At 53.0% G+C, this 16,096-nt stretch overlaps 1 protein-coding gene across 5 annotated transcripts in view; it reads left to right on the forward strand.

Annotated features, from left to right (window-relative positions):
• Positions 1-16,096, forward strand: part of SPNS3 (SPNS lysolipid transporter 3, sphingosine-1-phosphate (putative)) — a 55,438-nt gene that overhangs the window by 32,000 nt on the left and 7,342 nt on the right. For all 5 annotated transcript variants that reach the window (XM_037987442.2, XM_008009915.3, XM_008009913.3 and 2 more), the window contains one exon: positions 13,460-13,525. In XM_037987442.2, the coding sequence (XP_037843370.2) occupies positions 13,460-13,525 (66 nt within the window). The remainder of the gene's footprint in view (positions 1-13,459; positions 13,526-16,096) is intronic.

Here is a 16,096-nt window from a genome sequence, read left to right on the forward strand (position 1 = left end):
GTGTGACTTGTGTGACCTAGGGCAAGATCTTGACCTCGGAGCCTCAGTTTTCTTAGCAAGAAAATGGGAGTGCTACTCCTTACCTCTCGGCTTCCTTAAAGAGATAAGCAAACTTCTGAGCCGTTTGTTTGTTTGTTTGTTTGTTTTTTGTTTTTGTTTTTTTCTGGAGACAGAGTTTTGCTCTCGTTGACCAGGCTGGAGTGCAGTGGTGCAATCTTGGCTCACTGCAACCTCCGCCTCCCAGGTTCAAGCAATTCTCCTGTCTCAGCCTCCTGAGTAGCTGGGATTACAGGTGCACACCACTACACCTGGCTGATTTTTGGTATTTTTAGTAGAGATGGGGTTTCACCATGTTGGCCAGGCTGGTCTCCAACTCCTGACCTCAGGTGATCCGCCTGCCTTGGCCTCCCAAAGTGCTGGGTTTACAGGCGTGAGCCACCACGCCCGGCCGAGCCTGTTCTAATTACTATGCATATGTAACAAAACTTAATGGCTTAAAACAACAAAAACATTTATTTTGCTCACATAAGTGCAGTTTAGGCCAGGTTTGAGAGCAAGAGGGGGTGACATCTCTTTTCCACTTGGTGTTAGCTAGGCTGGATAAGGGTGAGGGACTGGATCATCAAAGTGGTGGGGCCTGCCTGGCAGTCGATTTAGCTATTGACTGAGACCTTAGCAGAAGCCATTGGCTGGTACACCTGTCTGTGGCCTCTCCATGTGGTCTGTGCTTCCTCACAGCATGGTGGCCGGGTTAAACAAGGACTAATGTTCTGAGATAGTAGGCCAGGTAGAAAGAACTGTGTTGCCTTTTTGACCTACCCTTGAAAGTTTACCATAAATGTAACTTGCATTCTTTGCATGCTATATATATATATATATATATATTTTTTTTTTTTTAACCTGAGCACAACTTTCTGCTCAAATTAGTGGGGCAAAGAAATGGACTCTAGGCCATGCATAGTGGCTCACGCCTGTGATTCCAGCACTTTGGGAGGCCGAGGTGGGAAGATTACCTGAGATGAGGAGTTCAAGACCAGCTTAGCCAACATGGCGAAACCCCATCTCTACAAAAATACAAAAATTAGCCTGGCATGATGGCAGGTGCCTGTAATCCCAGCTACTTGGAAGGCTGAGGCAGGAGAATCACTTGAACCCAGGAGGTGGAGGTTGCAGTGAGGCAGGATCACCACCAATGCACTCCAGCCTGGGTGAGGGAGTGAGACTCCATTTCAAAAAAAAAAAGTAGAAATGGACGCTATCTTTTGATGACAGTATCAGTGATCTGCAAGAACTTGTGGTATGGGAAATATTGCAGTGGCTATCTTTGGAAAATGCAATCTCCCATCATGCCCCAGGGATTCCTTCTCTGCTGTCCTCTGGGCCCTGCTGACATCTGACATTGCATAGGAAAGTGTTTGTGTGCACAGTGGCGAAGCCCACCAGGGTGGGTCTCTGGTTCCATGCTGCTCTTTTGGTCTCACAGGTGAGAAACCCGGACTCCCTCACACCCCTGCTTGGCCCCATGGGCTGAAGGAGCAGATGTGCTTGAGGCCTCAAACGGCCAAGCCTATGGCCATGGCCAGGTGGCTGAGAGGCAGGTCTCCACCAGGGAGAGCAGCAATGTCCACTCATGTATGAAATATTTCCCCAGCACCTCCTCTTTGCCATATGCTGTTCCAGGCACTGGGGTACAGCATGAACAAAGCAGGCAAAAGAATGTGTGTGTAATACAATAAACATGGAAAATCAATACCATAGGCCGGGCACAGTAGCTCATGCCCATAAATCCCAGCACTTCGGGAGGCCGAGGTGGGCAGATCACGAGGTCAGGGGTTTGAGACCAACTTGGCCAACATGGTGAAACCCCGCCTCTACTAAAAATACAAAAATTAGCCGGGTGTGGTGGTGTGTGCCTGTAATCCCAGCTATTCAGGAGGCTGAGGCAGGAGAATCGCTTGAGCCCAGGAAGCAGAGGTTGCAGTGAGCTGAGATTGCACCTTTGCACTCTAGCCTAGGTGACAGAACGAGACTCTGTCTCAAAAAAAAAAAAAAAAAAAAAAAAAAAAAAAAAAAAGGCCAGGCACAGTGGCTCACACCTGTAATCCCAGCACTTTGGGAGACCGAGGCAGGCAGATGTCATGAGGTCAGGAGTTCAAAACCAGCCTGGCCAACATAGTGAAACCCTGCCTCTACTAAAAATACAAAAATAAGCAGGGCATAGTGGTGGGCACCTGTAATCCCAGCTACTAGGGAGCCTGAGGCAGGAGAATCGATGGAACCTGGGAGGCAGAGGTTGCAGTGAGCCAAGATTGCACCACTGCACTCCAGCCTGGGTGACAGAGCAAAACTCCCTCTCAACAAACAAACAAACAAACAAACAGATACCATAGTATGTTAGATGGGGATGAGTTCTGTGGAGAGCAACAGCCGGGAAAGGGGATAAAGAGAACGACAGGAGCAAGGCAAGGGGCCAGGGGAGGCCTTGTTGAGACAGTGACATTCCAGGAATAAGTGTGGGAAGAAGCCGTGCGGGGCCGGGGTGGAGCAGGGAAGCACAGTCCATGCGGAGGACGGCCTGTGCAGAGGCCCTGAGGGAGAGTACATGACTGGCGCGTTGGGGAAATGTGGCTGGAATGGGGTCAGCCAGGGAGCAGTAGAGGCGATGAAGTCAGAGGTCACGGTGATGGGGGAGTGAGGGTGTGGATCATGGAGGGCCTTGTACGTAGATTCACTCTGGCTTCCCATATCACTGACACTGGAAGCCACCAGAGTGTCCAGCGCAGAGGTGAGAGGATCTGACTTCGGGGTTGTATCTGGTATCTACTACTGCATAAAAATCACCCCAAAACTTCGTGGCTTAAAACAATGCCCAATTATTTCTGATTCCGTGGCCTGGCTGGATGGTTCCTCTGCTGGTTTGCCTGTGTCCACTCACGTGGCTGCTTTCCTCTGGATGATTGCTGCACTGGAATGTCCACGCTGACCTTACTCACCTCTGGCTGCCCCATGGGTCCCCTTCGTCCTTCTCCGTGTGGCCACTCATCCTCCCCTAGGCGAGACCAGCTTCCTTACAGGACCATCTCAGGGCATCTAAGACAGCAAAAGTGGAAGTTGCAAAGTCTGTTAAGCCTCAGGCCAGGAACTTGGAAAGCATCACTTCCACCTGATTTATTTGTTTCATTTATTTATTTGTTTATGACAGAATCTTGCTCTGTCGCCCAGGCTGGAGTGCAGTGGTGTGATCTCGGCTCACTGCAACCTCTGCCTCCTGAATTCAAGCGATTCTCCTGCCTCAGCCTCCAGAGTAGCTGGGATTACAGGCACCTGCCACCACACCCGGCTAATCTTTATATTTTTAGTAGAGAGGGGCGTTTCACCATGTTGGACAGGGTGGTCTCGAACTCCTGACCTCAAGTGGTCCGCTCGCCTCGGCGTCCCAGAGTGCTGGGATTACAGGCGTGGGCCACTGTGCCCGGCCTCAACTGGACATATTAAAAGGCAATTCGGCTGGGCACCCAATGCAAACATGGTGAAACCCTGTCTCTACTAAAAATATAGAAATTAGCCAGGTGTGGTGGTAGGTGCCTGCAGTCCCAGCTACTTAGGAGGCTGAGGCATGAGAATCACTTGAACCTGGGAGGTAGAGGTTGCAGTGAGCCAGGATCACACCACTGCACACCAGCCTGGGCGACAGAGCAAGACTCCATCTCAAAAAAAAAAAAAAGCAATTGGGTATGTATGAGTCTGGAGTTCGGGAGAGAGGTCTAGGCTGGTTATTTCAAGCCATGAGACCAAATGAGGTCACCAAGGGCATGAGTGGGGACTTGAAGCTCGAGCTTGGAGACGTTCCACACATCAGTCACAGCTGTGAATGCACAGTGCTGCCGTGGTGAGGTCAAGGGTGGGACCAACAGTTCACTCTATCATGCTGTATCAAATGACTTTGGTATTTTTATTTGGGGGACACTAAAAAAAAAACAAAACAAAAGCAGAAAAGTGCAGAGAAGACAATAACAGTTATTCATGTTTTCATCTACAAGAGTGAATAATTCTTCACATTTTGGCCTTTTTGCTTCCATATTTATTTAGGTAATCGTCATTCCATATATGTGTCTGTCTATCCATTCACAAGCTTATGGGTAGGTAGAAATAGTTTTATTAAACTGGGGCCATATGGTAGTGCAATTTTTAAAAACAGATTTATAGAGATACAATTCATATATCAGGCTGGACGCAGTGGCTCATGCCTGTAAACCCAGCACTTTGGGAGGCTGAGGCAGGTGGATCACTTGAGGTCAGGAGTTTGAGACCAGCCTGGCCAACATGGTGAAACCCTGTCTCTACTAAAAATACAAAAATTATGGGTTGGGCATGGTGGCTCACGCCTGTAAACCCAGCACATTGGGAGGCCGAGGCAGGCGGATCACGAGGTCAGGAGATCGAGACCATCCTGGCTGACACAGTGAAACCCTGTCTCTACTAAAAATACAAAAAATTAGCTGGGCGAGGTGGCGGGCGCCTGTAATCCCAGCTACTCGGGAGGCTGAGGCAGAAGAATGGCGTGAATCCGGGAGGCAGAGTTTGCAGTGAGCCGAGATTGTGCCACTGCACTCCAGTCTGGGCAACAGAGCAAGACTCCATCTCAAAATAAATAAATAAATAATTTTTTTTTAAGTACAAAAATTAGCCAGGTGTGGTGGTAGGTGCTTGTAATTTCAGCTACTTGGGAGGCTGAGGATAAGAATCGCTTGAACCCAGGAGGCAGAGGCTGCAGTGAGCCGAGATCACACCACTGCACTCCAGCCTGGGCGACAGAGCAAGACCCTGTCTCAAAATAATATTAGTAATAATTCATATATCAGACAGTTCACCCAATAAAGTGTATAATTCACTGGTTTTTAGTACATCCACAGAGTTGAACAACCATCACCACATCAATTTTAGAACATTTTGCTTACCCTAAAAAGAAATTTCATGCCTATTAGCAGTCACCCCCATTTCCCTCCAATCTCTCTCTCTGCTCCCCAGCCCTGGCCCTAGGCAGCTGCTAAATCTATTTTCTGTCTTTATAGATTTGTCTGTTCTGGATAATTCATATAAATAGAATCATATAATATGTTTCATTTATATGAATCCACTTGCAGAAACTGAAGTGAAATCAAAGGAATTAAGTTTGAATTAGTTGTAAAACCGTGGACTTATTGATAAATACGAGCTATGAAAGAGGTAGCCGCCTTCTACCTCCTCTCTCCCTTCTCTCCCCAACCTCTGATTTTTGTTAGTTATATTATTAGTTTTACTTTTTCTAGATGTAGAGCATTCACAGTCTGTTGTTGTTTTGTTTGGGGTTTTTTTCTGTTCGTTTATTTTTTGCTTTCTTTTTTTGTTGTTTTTTTTTGCTTTTATTTTGAGATGGAGTTTCGCTCTTGTTACCCAGGCTGGAGTGGAATGGCACGATCTCATCTCACCACAACCTCCACCTCCCGGGTTCAAGTGATTTTCCTGCCTCAGCCTCCTGAGTAGCTGGGATTACAGACACGCGACACCACACCCAGCTAATTTTGTATTTTTAGCAGAGACAAGGTTTCTCTATGTTGGTCAGGCTGGTCGCGAACCCCCAACCTCAGGCGATCTGCCTGTCTCGGCCTCCCAAAGTGCTGGGATTACAGGCGTGAGCCACCGCACCCGGCCACAGTCTGTTCTTTAAGCATCATCCTTGTAGTGGCTTGGCAATAGTTTCCTATTTAAGGAGATATCAGTCTGTTTACACAGATTCTTTATTCCTGAGTTCTTGATTTTGCTTCAACTCCTAACTGGGTAGATTTTGTGATTAAGGAGTTTTTATCCACCCCCGTCCCCCAAAAAGCTAGAGAGTTTATTTTCTTTTGGTTCATTTATGCATGAGATTGTCTTTTCTTTGATATTTATTTATTTATTTATTTATTTATTTATTTATTTATTTATTTATTTTGAGACAGGGTCTTACTCTGTCACCCAGGCTGGAGTGCAGTGATGCAGTCATGGCTCTCTGCAGCCTCGACCTCCTGGGCTCAAGTGATCCTCCCACCTCAGCCTCCCGAGTAGCTGGGACCATAGGCACGAACTACCACGCCCAGCTAATTTTTCTATTTTTCGTAGAGACAGGGTTTTGCCATGTTGCCTAGGCTGGTGTCAAACTCCTCAGATCAAGTGATCCACCCTCCTCGGCCTCCCACAGTGCTGGGATTACAGGCATGCGCCACTGTGCCTGGTCTGAATTAATATTCTCATTGCATTGTTTTATAACTTGAAGCCAATATAAAGAATTTCCTTCTCCTCTTTCTCTTATCACCTATCTTTTAGGTTGGATTTTTTTGTTTGTTTGTTTTGTTTTTTGAGACAGAGTCTCACTCTGTTGCCCAGGCTGGAGTGCAGTGGCACAATCTCAGCTCACTCTGCCTCCTGGGTTCAAGCGATTCTCCTGCCTCAACCTCCCGAGTAGCTGGAACTACAGGCGTGCTCCACGACACCAGCCAATTTTTGTACTTTTAGTAGAGATGGGGTTTCACCATGTTGGCCAGGCTGGTCTCGAGCTCCTGACCTCAAGTGATCCACCCGCCTCGGCCTCCCAAAGTGTTGGGATTACAGACGTGAGCCACTGTGCCCGGCCAGGTTGGATTTTTTTCTCCTTGTCTCCCTCCTTTCCTTCCTTCTTTGCTTTCTGCAATATGTATCCAGAGTTTACACACTGAGTGACTTTCCTCTGAGCTGGGTGTGGGCAGCACTGCGCAGAAACTGGATTTGCTTTGATAGTAGTGTCGTTGTGTGGTAGTGTGGGTGACTTTGTGTCTCTGACTCTCCCTGCCTTCTCTGTGACCATTCCGTTGTCCAAAGGCAATGCAGTTTGAGTTGAGCTGAGGCTCTGCAGACTTTTCTGTTGCCGGAGGGAAATTCAGGGCTGAGGCAAATGAGGCATCTGTAAAAACACCTGGGTTCTCTGCTCTGTCTTCTGGGATTCAGGTAAATGCTCTATAACACGGTTCATTCTCCTTAATTACTGGGTGCATTCCCTTCTGAGACAGGGGTTGCCCTCGGGCCTTGAGTGGAGTCAGTGATTGGAGTCATTGTTGGCTTTCTCTGGTTTTACTCATCTCTCACCAGCAGCTTTCCCTGCTGGCTCTCAGGGACACTACTCAGTTTATTTCCCTCCAGATATGGGGGTTTCAGTGAATGACTGTGGGGAGGGAAAACCTAGAAGGGTAATACCCTCTTCTACAGAATCGTCTGCTCTTTTGCTTGGCTGCCAAATTTTTTTTTTTTTTTTTTTTTTTGAGGATCTTGCCATTCACCCAGGCTGGAGTGCAGTGGTGTGATCATGTCTCACTCACTGCAGCCCCAACCTCCCAGGCTTAAGGGATCCTCCCCGCCTCAGCCTCTGGAATAGGTGGGACCACAGGTGCATGCCACCATGCCCGGCTAATTTTTTAATTATTTGTAGAGATAGAGGCTATGTTGTCCAGGCTGGTCTTGAACTCCTGGGATCAAGCAATCCTCCTGCCTGAGCCTCCCAAAGTGTTGAGATTACAGGTGTGAGCCACTGCGCCTGGCTCCCAGTAGGGAATGTTTATTTCGCTAGGTTTTGTTCTTTTCTTTGGTAAAAAATCACTTTTTTTCTGACTTACTACTTTTTGCTTCTGCGTGGAAACTTAAGTCTATGACTCAACTTTCAATCCTCCATCTTTGCACAGGAGTTGACCCTGGTGATCTTGAAGGCTGCTTCCTGCCCAAACCTGATCATAGCTCTGAGTTCCCTCCTTGCCCAAGGAGAGATGTGGCCACCACTGCACAGAGCAGAGCCAGCGTGGCTGTCACTGAGGCCTTTGGATCCAGGAGAGGACACTGCCCTTCCCAGTCTTTTTTTTTTTTTTTAAGAGAGAGTCTCACTCTTTTGCCCAGGCCGGAGTGCAGGCACGATCTGTCAGCCTCCCCATCCCAGGCACAACCGATTCTCCTGCCTCAGCCTCCCGAGTAGCTGGGATTACAGGCGCCCGTCACCACACCTGGCTAATTTTTGTATTTTTAGTAGAGAAGGGGTTTTACCATGTTGGCCAGGCTGGTCTCGAACTCCTGGCTTCAAGTGATTCGCCTGCCTCGGCTTCCCAAATTGCTGGGATTACAGGTGGGAGCCACCGTGCCCGGCCCCTTCCCAGTCCTGAAGACTCCTGCGTGAGGACCTGGGATGGAGGCCTGATAACTGCCCATCTGGCGTCCACAGGGGAGCTTGCAGGGTGGTTGGCAGAGATCAGCCAGGATGTAGTCCACCATAGCTGTCCTCAAGGGGCAGCCCAGGATGCAGGGGGTGGCTGTGGGATCTGCTCTCTGGTCCCTGGAGTGGTGTGGAAAGCTGGGCTATGTGAGCTCCCCAACTCTGGGGAGCGTTCCTACCACTTCCCAGACTTGGCCCTTGGGAAGCCTCTCGGATAAGCCCTTTCTACCTGACTTTCTGGGCTGGAGTAACCAGGCCCCACCAGGCGCTGTCTGAGAGGGGCTGAGACAGGCCCACTCATCCTTCCTCTGAGGGCCCCACAGCTCTGCCAAGATGTAACAGGTGTCTGTTGGCTGGCAGCATGGCACACCAGGAGAGCACACGATCTCAGCCGAATTCTCTGGGAGGACGTAAAGCTTTTGCTCCCTTCACTGCCTCACTCCCCACCTGCCTGCCCACTGGCTTGTTGGGCTGCTGCCGGCCCCTAGAAACCAGGTGGTGCCCTTGTGCCCCAATGCCAGTCCTTGCAATTACAGGTTGGCAAGCCCAGGGACAAAGCGTGCCAGACGGTGCAGCAGCTTGCTGGCGGCTGGTCTGTGTCCTGGGGCCTGTGTCCTGACTGGCTCAGGCAAAGAGTTGGTCCGTGAGAGAGGAGGCTTGGGTCTCAGCTCTGCCCCGGGCACAGCGAGCCCCTAGGGGATGTTGGCCTTTTCCCTTCTTGGTGGGCCCAGAATCCATTCTTTGCAGTTCAGAGTCAGTTACCGCCCAGCTGGAAGACTGAGCTGAACCAAGATTGAAGGCGATGCCCCTGCCACCCCACAGGGGCTGACCGTTTCCGCCTGCTTCCTCCTCCTGCCAACCTGTGTGTGCCGGTGGACAAGAGGAGAGGAATGTGTGTGTGAAGATCTAAGTGTGCGCACATCCACTCTTGTGCATGGATGTTCACAAGAGTGAAGACACAAGCATTTTGTGTACGTGTGTGTGTGTGTGTGTGTGGGCATAATTGCTATGCTTATTATGAGACCACAGGTATGCGTGGGTACATGCCAGGTTGTTATTCGGCAAGTCCACCCCAACGAGCCTGTGCCAGGGTGTATAGCCATCATCTTTCTGGTGCCCTTGCCACACATGTTTTGATAGTTTGAATGGCTCCCCATTACCTACATCCGTACGTAGTTGTGGCGTGTGAGTTCTTCGTGTGTGTCTCAGGTTGTGGGTGTGCGTGTGTGGGTGCTTGTGTGTGAGTGTGTTTGTGTGTTGATCTCGTGTGCACGTGTGGGAGGCCTTGGCTGTGCGTGCGTCTGGGCATGTTCACGCGGCCGCCTGCGTGACAGTGTGAGCGTGGATACCTGTGTGGGTGGGTCTCTGTGGCCGGGGATGACTAAAGCCAGGGACATTCATCATCACTCTCCTAGCTCCAGGGGGAAATTATCTTGGTCTGGAATGGCCGAGGCCAGGGACGGAGGGGCTCCATGTTTCTCAGGCTGCAGGCAGTGTTCCCAGGCCCTATCTCCCAGAGGGATCTAAGTCAGGGTGCAGGGAGGCCACACGGACTTGGAGGAGACGGGGCAGTCAGATTTCTCTTTCGGAAGTCCCCTCCGGGGCTGGTGTCTGGAGGGATGGTGGGGCCTGGGAAACTGGGGAGGAGACGGCCGGGGAGGCCTGGAGTGCACTGGCCAGGGGCCATGGACAGGAGAAAGAGGCAGATTCAAGGAATGTGCAGGATGCAAAATGGACAGAAATCAGTGATGAGGGGTGTGAGGGTGAGCAAGGCATGTAGGGAACCCCCAACCCCAGCGTCTGGCCTGGGTAATGGGGACCGGGCGCTATTCCTGAGCCAGAGGAGATCAGCTCCGGCAGTTTGCTGACCAGTCTGCGCCTGGGGCCTGCATCCTGGCTGGCTCAGCCACACTGGGCAGGAACAGAGATGTTTGGGGACGGGGGAGAAAATGAGTTTAGGCAGCTGTTCAGTGTGAGGTGCCTGTGGCCGTCCAGGAGGGAGTGTCCAGGAGGGACCTGGGACTGCAGGGCTGAGATGCCCATGTAGGAGCAGCTTCGAACAGTCAACTGAATTCTACAAACCAGAGCCCCTTTATTTATTTATCTATTTATTTATTTATTTATTTATTTATTTATTTTTTGAGGCAGAGTCTCACTCTGTCGCCCAGACTGGAGTGCAGGGGCGCGATCTCGGCTCACTGCAAGCTCCGCCTCCCAGGTTCACGCCATTCTCCTGCCTCAACCTCCTGAGTAGCTGGGACTACAGGTGCCCGCCACCATGCCTGGCTAATTTTTTTTTTTTTTTTTTTTTTTTTTTTTTGTATTTTTAGTAGAAATGGGGTTTCACTGTGTTAGCCAGGATGGTCTCGATCTCCTGACCTCATGATCTGCCTGCCTCAGCCTCCCAAAGTGCTGGGATTACAGGCGTGAGCCCCCGCGGCCGGCCCCAGAGCACTTTTTGTGTGTTTGCTTTGCTTTTGAGTTGTGGAGCCCAGGTTTGAACTGCTCGTGGAAGCCACTGAGCTCTAGGACCTAGTGTGCACTGGCCTGTGAGGAACCCCAGTGCAAAGCGGGGTTAGCAGCTTAACAAGCAGGGGCTGCTGGTGCTGGAGGGTCCTGGTGGAGCATCTGGGGCACCCTGGCGTTGTACCGTTGGGGAAGCCAAGGTCCAGAGGTGGTGGCCTCCCCAGGCCCGCTCAGCAAGGCAGGGTGGGGCTGGGCCCATCCACCCCAGGAGGTCACACCCCTTGGCTGTGGAACCCCTCCTGGAGCTGAGTCAGCCCTGGTGGCCGCCGCCCCAGGAGACTCTGTAATTACAGGATTAGAAGGTGGTCTCTCCGCAGCCGGGCCCTTTGCCCCTCAAAGCTGCCAAGTGGAGACGAGGATTTGGTGGCACGGTGCCGGCCTCCAGGTGTGTCTGAGGAGACCTGGCATCCTGGCAGCTTCTTTAGTCTGAAAGGCCCCATTGTAGCTGCAGCCTCCCTCTGATGGGCTCTGTTTTGGGGCCGGGATCCACCCTGCCCCAGCTGGAGGAAGGAAAAGGTGTATTTCAGCATGTCCTATGGGTGTGGAGTGGCTGGGGAGAGCAAAACGGGGGGCTGGTTGGGGGACGGGGTGCCTGGGCTGCACGGAGAGGGAGGTGGTAGAGGCAGACGCTGGCGACGTAAAGCGGGGAGAGGCCTGGAGGGCCAGGTGCAGGTGCCCAGAAAACATCGAAGGGGGGAGGGTGTGAGTCAGGCCAGGCTTTCATGTGGCCCCAGGAGGCAGCTGGCAGACCCTGCTAGGCTGGAATGTGGATCTGCAGCTGCCCAGGCCCCACCTGAGACCTGTCTGCCAACGACTTCTTGATTTCTGCCCCTGTGGGTGCCCGGCCCGATGTCCCAGGCCTGAGGGAGACCCACCTGTCCTCAGGGGCCTCTCAGTTTGGGGGCCAGGGACCAGGCACTGCAGTCCCAGGGGCTGAGTTAGACCAGGAGAGTGCATGGCTGCTTGGGCTCCTTGGCTGGTTCTGCTCTCCCTCCACCAGAGCTGGGCCACGTTCCTGCCCCGCCCAGCATGGTGGGCACATCCCAGCCCCCTTGCCTCCGCTCCCGTGGGTCCCCGGCTGGCGTGGTCTTGTGGCTGTCCCGGGCCCGTCCTGATCCTGACTGTCCTTCAGGGTCCTCCCCCATGCCACCTCCGCCCAGGGACTCCCTGCCCATCTCGGGCTGTCCTCTGATTCCCCGGTGCTAGCCTCACCAGGCACCGTGGATGCTGGGAACCCCCCTCCCCGCAGTGGCCTCTTCACCCTCACCATGCACAGGCCATCACGGGGCGGGGCGCGGGGGGCGCCCATCAGCACGTGGCTTGATGCGTGCCCTCTGGCCTGAGTTTATCTGTGAAATGGGTGTAATGACATCTGCCTCACAGGGCACCTAACCTGAGGGGTCAGACAGGGTCACAAGAGAGGACAGGGCTGGTGCGTGGTGGGTGCTTGGGCGGTGGTCCTTCAGGTCCTCTGTCCCGGGTGCTCTCCCGCCACTGATCATCAGGTCTTCGGGTGCCTGAGCCTGGGCTACCCTGGGGACAGCCCCGTGATCCAGGAATGACTAATTCCACCCTTGCAATAAGCTCTTGGAAGCTTTGAGAAATGAGACTTTTTTTTTTTCTTTCTTCTTGCTGCTTCATTAAACTCTTCTTGAGTGAGGGGAATGAGGATTGTCCTAATCCCTTGGCACGAGGTGAAGGGGGGGCAGGTTCCGGGCTTGTGGTAACCAGAGGACACTGGGAGCAGAGTTGGGGGTGGGCACTGGGCAGGGGCCGTAAGCCTCATGCCCCAGGCAGGCTTTACTCAGGGTCAGCTGGTGACCCCAGACAAGCCACGTCGTTGACCAGGCTCAGTTTGACTGTCTACATGATGGGTGTCCCAGGCCTTGCCCCCCTGCCTGTGCTGCTCCACGGGGAGGGGATGGCCTGAAGGGGCCTTTGGTGGGGTGCCTGGGGCTGGGCACGCTGGCTGGCACACAATAGGTGCCTTCTCAGTGTATATGAACTTTTGGGGAAAACAGAGGAGGGGTGGGCAATCTCCAAGCAGTCTTTTAGTCTTTGTCCTCTAAACTCTGTTTTTCTTTTCCTCTTTTTTTTTTTTTTTTTGAGGCGGAGTCTCACTCTATCACCCAGGCTGGAGTGCAGTGGCGCGATCTCGGCTCCCTGCAACCTCTGCCTCTTGAGTTCAAGCGATTCTCGTGCCTCAGCCTCCCGAGTAGCTGGAACTACAGATGTGAGCCACCACACCCTGCTAATTTTTGTATTTTTAGTAGAGATGGGGTTTTACCATGTTGGCCAGGCTGGTCTTGAACTCCTGACCTCAAGTGATCCGCCTACCTCAGCCTCCCAAAGTGCTGGAATTACAGGCTTGAGCCGCTGTGCCTGGTTTAAAGTCTGTTTTCTTACCTTTAAAAGTGGCCTGGGAGGAGGCCTAGCTGCTTCCTCCTGGCCCCCAGCGAGGGACTCCAGGGGCTGGACACTCGCCTGTGGGTCCTGGCTCTGTCTACCCACCGTCAAGGCTGCTGGAACTGGAAAAATAGTTCCAGGCCTTCCTTGCTAAATCCAATAAGTTTCAACAATGCCTTTCTCTGTGGCGTCCCAGTCCCTCCTCTCCACAGGTGGGGAGCAACAGGTTGGATTAGTGACTGGGGTCTGGGAATCCTCACTGAGGCCACCCTGTGTCCACAGGTGTTCCTGGGCCTTGGGGAGCTGCTTCTGTCCTGCAACTGGGCGGTGGTTGCCGACATCCTGCTGGTAGGTGCGGGAGTTGGGGTAGGGGGCTGAGCAGGGGGAGCTAGACAGAGCCCAGCTCAGGACTGGACCTCTGCTGGTGAGCAGCTGCCTGGCAATGGTGTCAGAGACCATGCATTAGGGGACCAAAGTCATTCACGGTTACCTTGGACCAGAGGCCTCTGACACTCTCAGACGTCTCTGACCATCATCCCCATTTTGCAGATGAACAAATGGAGGTTCAGAGAAGGCAGGTGCCTGTTCCAAAGTCACACAGCCCCAGCGCAGGGAGCCAGGGCTGGAACCTATGCATTTTGACTCCCTAGGCTCCCTCCCTCTTTTTTTTTTTTTTTTTTTTGGAGACTGAGTTTCACTCTTGTTGCCCAGGCTGGAGTACAATAGCCCGATCTCGGCTCACTGCAACCTCCGCCTCCTGAGTTCAACTGATTCTCCTGCCTTAGCCTCCCAAGTAGCAGAGACTATGGGCACCTGCCACCATACCTGCCTAATTTTGTATTTTTAGTAGAGATGGGCTTCACCATATTGGCCAGGCTGGTCTTGAACTCCTGACCTCAGGTGATCTGCCCGCCTCAGCCTCCCAAAGTGCTGGGATTACAGGTGTGAGCCACGGTGCCCGGCCCCTCCCTCCTTCTTTCTGTAGCTTCTCAGCAAGCAGGCTCCTTGGCCTCCACTCTGGGGCGTGCAGACGGGATGCTATCCTTCGGGACAGTAGCCACTGAGGCCCACTGCACCAGCCCATACCAACTTGTGTGTCACAGGCTGCCACGCAAGGATCAGCCCTGCCTGTAAGAGGCCTGATACTGTCTTGACCACATGACTGCTGCATCCAGAGTCCCACACGGACCTTCCCTGAGCCCCACGCCCTTAGTCCAGCCTCCTTGCCTCCTTCTGGGAGGCGTACAGGGAAGGACTTTGGACACCATGAAGGGTTGTGCCTTTGTAGATAACACAGGGCCCTGGGCCTGTGAGCACCCCGAGAGCCTTCCTTCCATCTCCTAGCAGCCTGGCAGTCTGGTGCTGGCCACAAGGGAACTGGACCAGCCTGGCCGTCGGCTGAGAGCTGTCCTGAGGGCAGTCCAATGTCGGGGTACCAGCCTGGATTCAGAAAACAGACCTGGCTGTCAGCCCTGGTCCTGCCACTTATGAGCTGTGTGGCCTTAGGCCAGTCACTGTGTGTCTCTGAGCCTCGGTATCCCCATGTGGAAAGTGGGGATGATAATGGCACCTGCCTTATGGATTGATGTGAGGGTGAAATGAGAAGATCCATGTGCCTGGCACAGAGAATGCTGGCTAGGATTCTTACAGCAATCCAGAATTTTACATTTTCTCATTTTCTATCCCCCAAAGAAATCATGGTGCCCTAGAATCTGAGTTTGAAAGGGTTATGGGCATGTATAGTCGTTTACTCCGTCAACAAACCCTGCTTGAATACTACTGTGGACGGGATGCTCACTCCCTGCCAAGATGTCTGCCCTCCCCGGCAGATCCCCTGACCCCTCCCCACGGCCCAGGCCCAGCGAGCATGGAGACGCCTGCCCTGTCTTTGGCTCCTGGGTGAGTGGATCAGCTGCAGGGCTGGCAGGTCCTCCCTGCCCCTCCCTCCAGACGGGAGACTTGGGCTCCAGCCCAGAGTCAGCCACAGACCTGCCGCATGGCCCTGGGCCTCAGTTTCCTTGTCTATAAAAGGGGTAATCAGCACCTGCCCGGTAGGGTGAGCGAGGCGGCCTCCAGGAACGCTCAGGGAAGGGGAAGGCATTGGCAGATGTTTTATTCATGGGATTGTCCGCTTTTAGGCTCAGGGAAACTAACATCCCCCCAGCATAGCTGGTTCTCTCTGAGGTGGTCCAGACGGAGCTGCACCTGCCCCCGCAGCTTCCCTGACCTGCCCCCCACGGCGCAGCTCCCTCTTCCACATGACAGCCCCGCAGATATGTGAAGGCTGCACCGTGTCCCCTAGCGTCTGCCTTTGTAAGAATGATTAACCTGGCAGAGCCAGGCTCTTTGTGGGGTTAAAGAGGAGAGTGTGTGCTGGGGAGGGCGGGTGGGGGAAGGGGTGAAGGAGAGTTAGGGACTGGCCAGCCGCACAGTTTTACCCATCTGGGGAGCTGCCCAGGGAGCCGGCTGGACAGGAGCTAGCCCACCTCAGGGCTCCCCATGGTCCTTCCTTGGCTTAGAGGCCTCCAGCCCCAACGCTTTGCAAGGTCCACTGCCCCAGAGCCTCCCGCCCCCTTCCCTGCCTTCCCACCCTCCTGGAGCCCTGCGGCCAAAGTTGCCTTTCGGCCTTTGGGGGTCAGAGCTGAGCAATCCTTGTAGCCCCTGTAGTTCAGCTCCTCCATGTTGCTGCTTCCTCCCTGTAAAGGCTGGTTATGGGGGAGCCCTTCTGTGCAGTGGAGGGGCAGATGCCAGCTTGGAGCAGGGTGAGGAGGGTGAGGAAGGGGAAGCAGGACACCGAGGGTAGACAATTCCCTTGGGGAGCTGAGTTGGCAGGAGCAAAGGGCATGGTAGCTGGAGTTGGCAGAAGATCCCGGGAAGCTGGTATTGCTTTTCTGCTTTTCAAGACGGGAGACCAGAACA

The sequence above is a fragment of the Chlorocebus sabaeus genome, chromosome 16, assembly GCF_047675955.1.
Source record: "Chlorocebus sabaeus isolate Y175 chromosome 16, mChlSab1.0.hap1, whole genome shotgun sequence".
NCBI classification, from domain to species: Eukaryota; Metazoa; Chordata; class Mammalia; order Primates; family Cercopithecidae; genus Chlorocebus; species Chlorocebus sabaeus.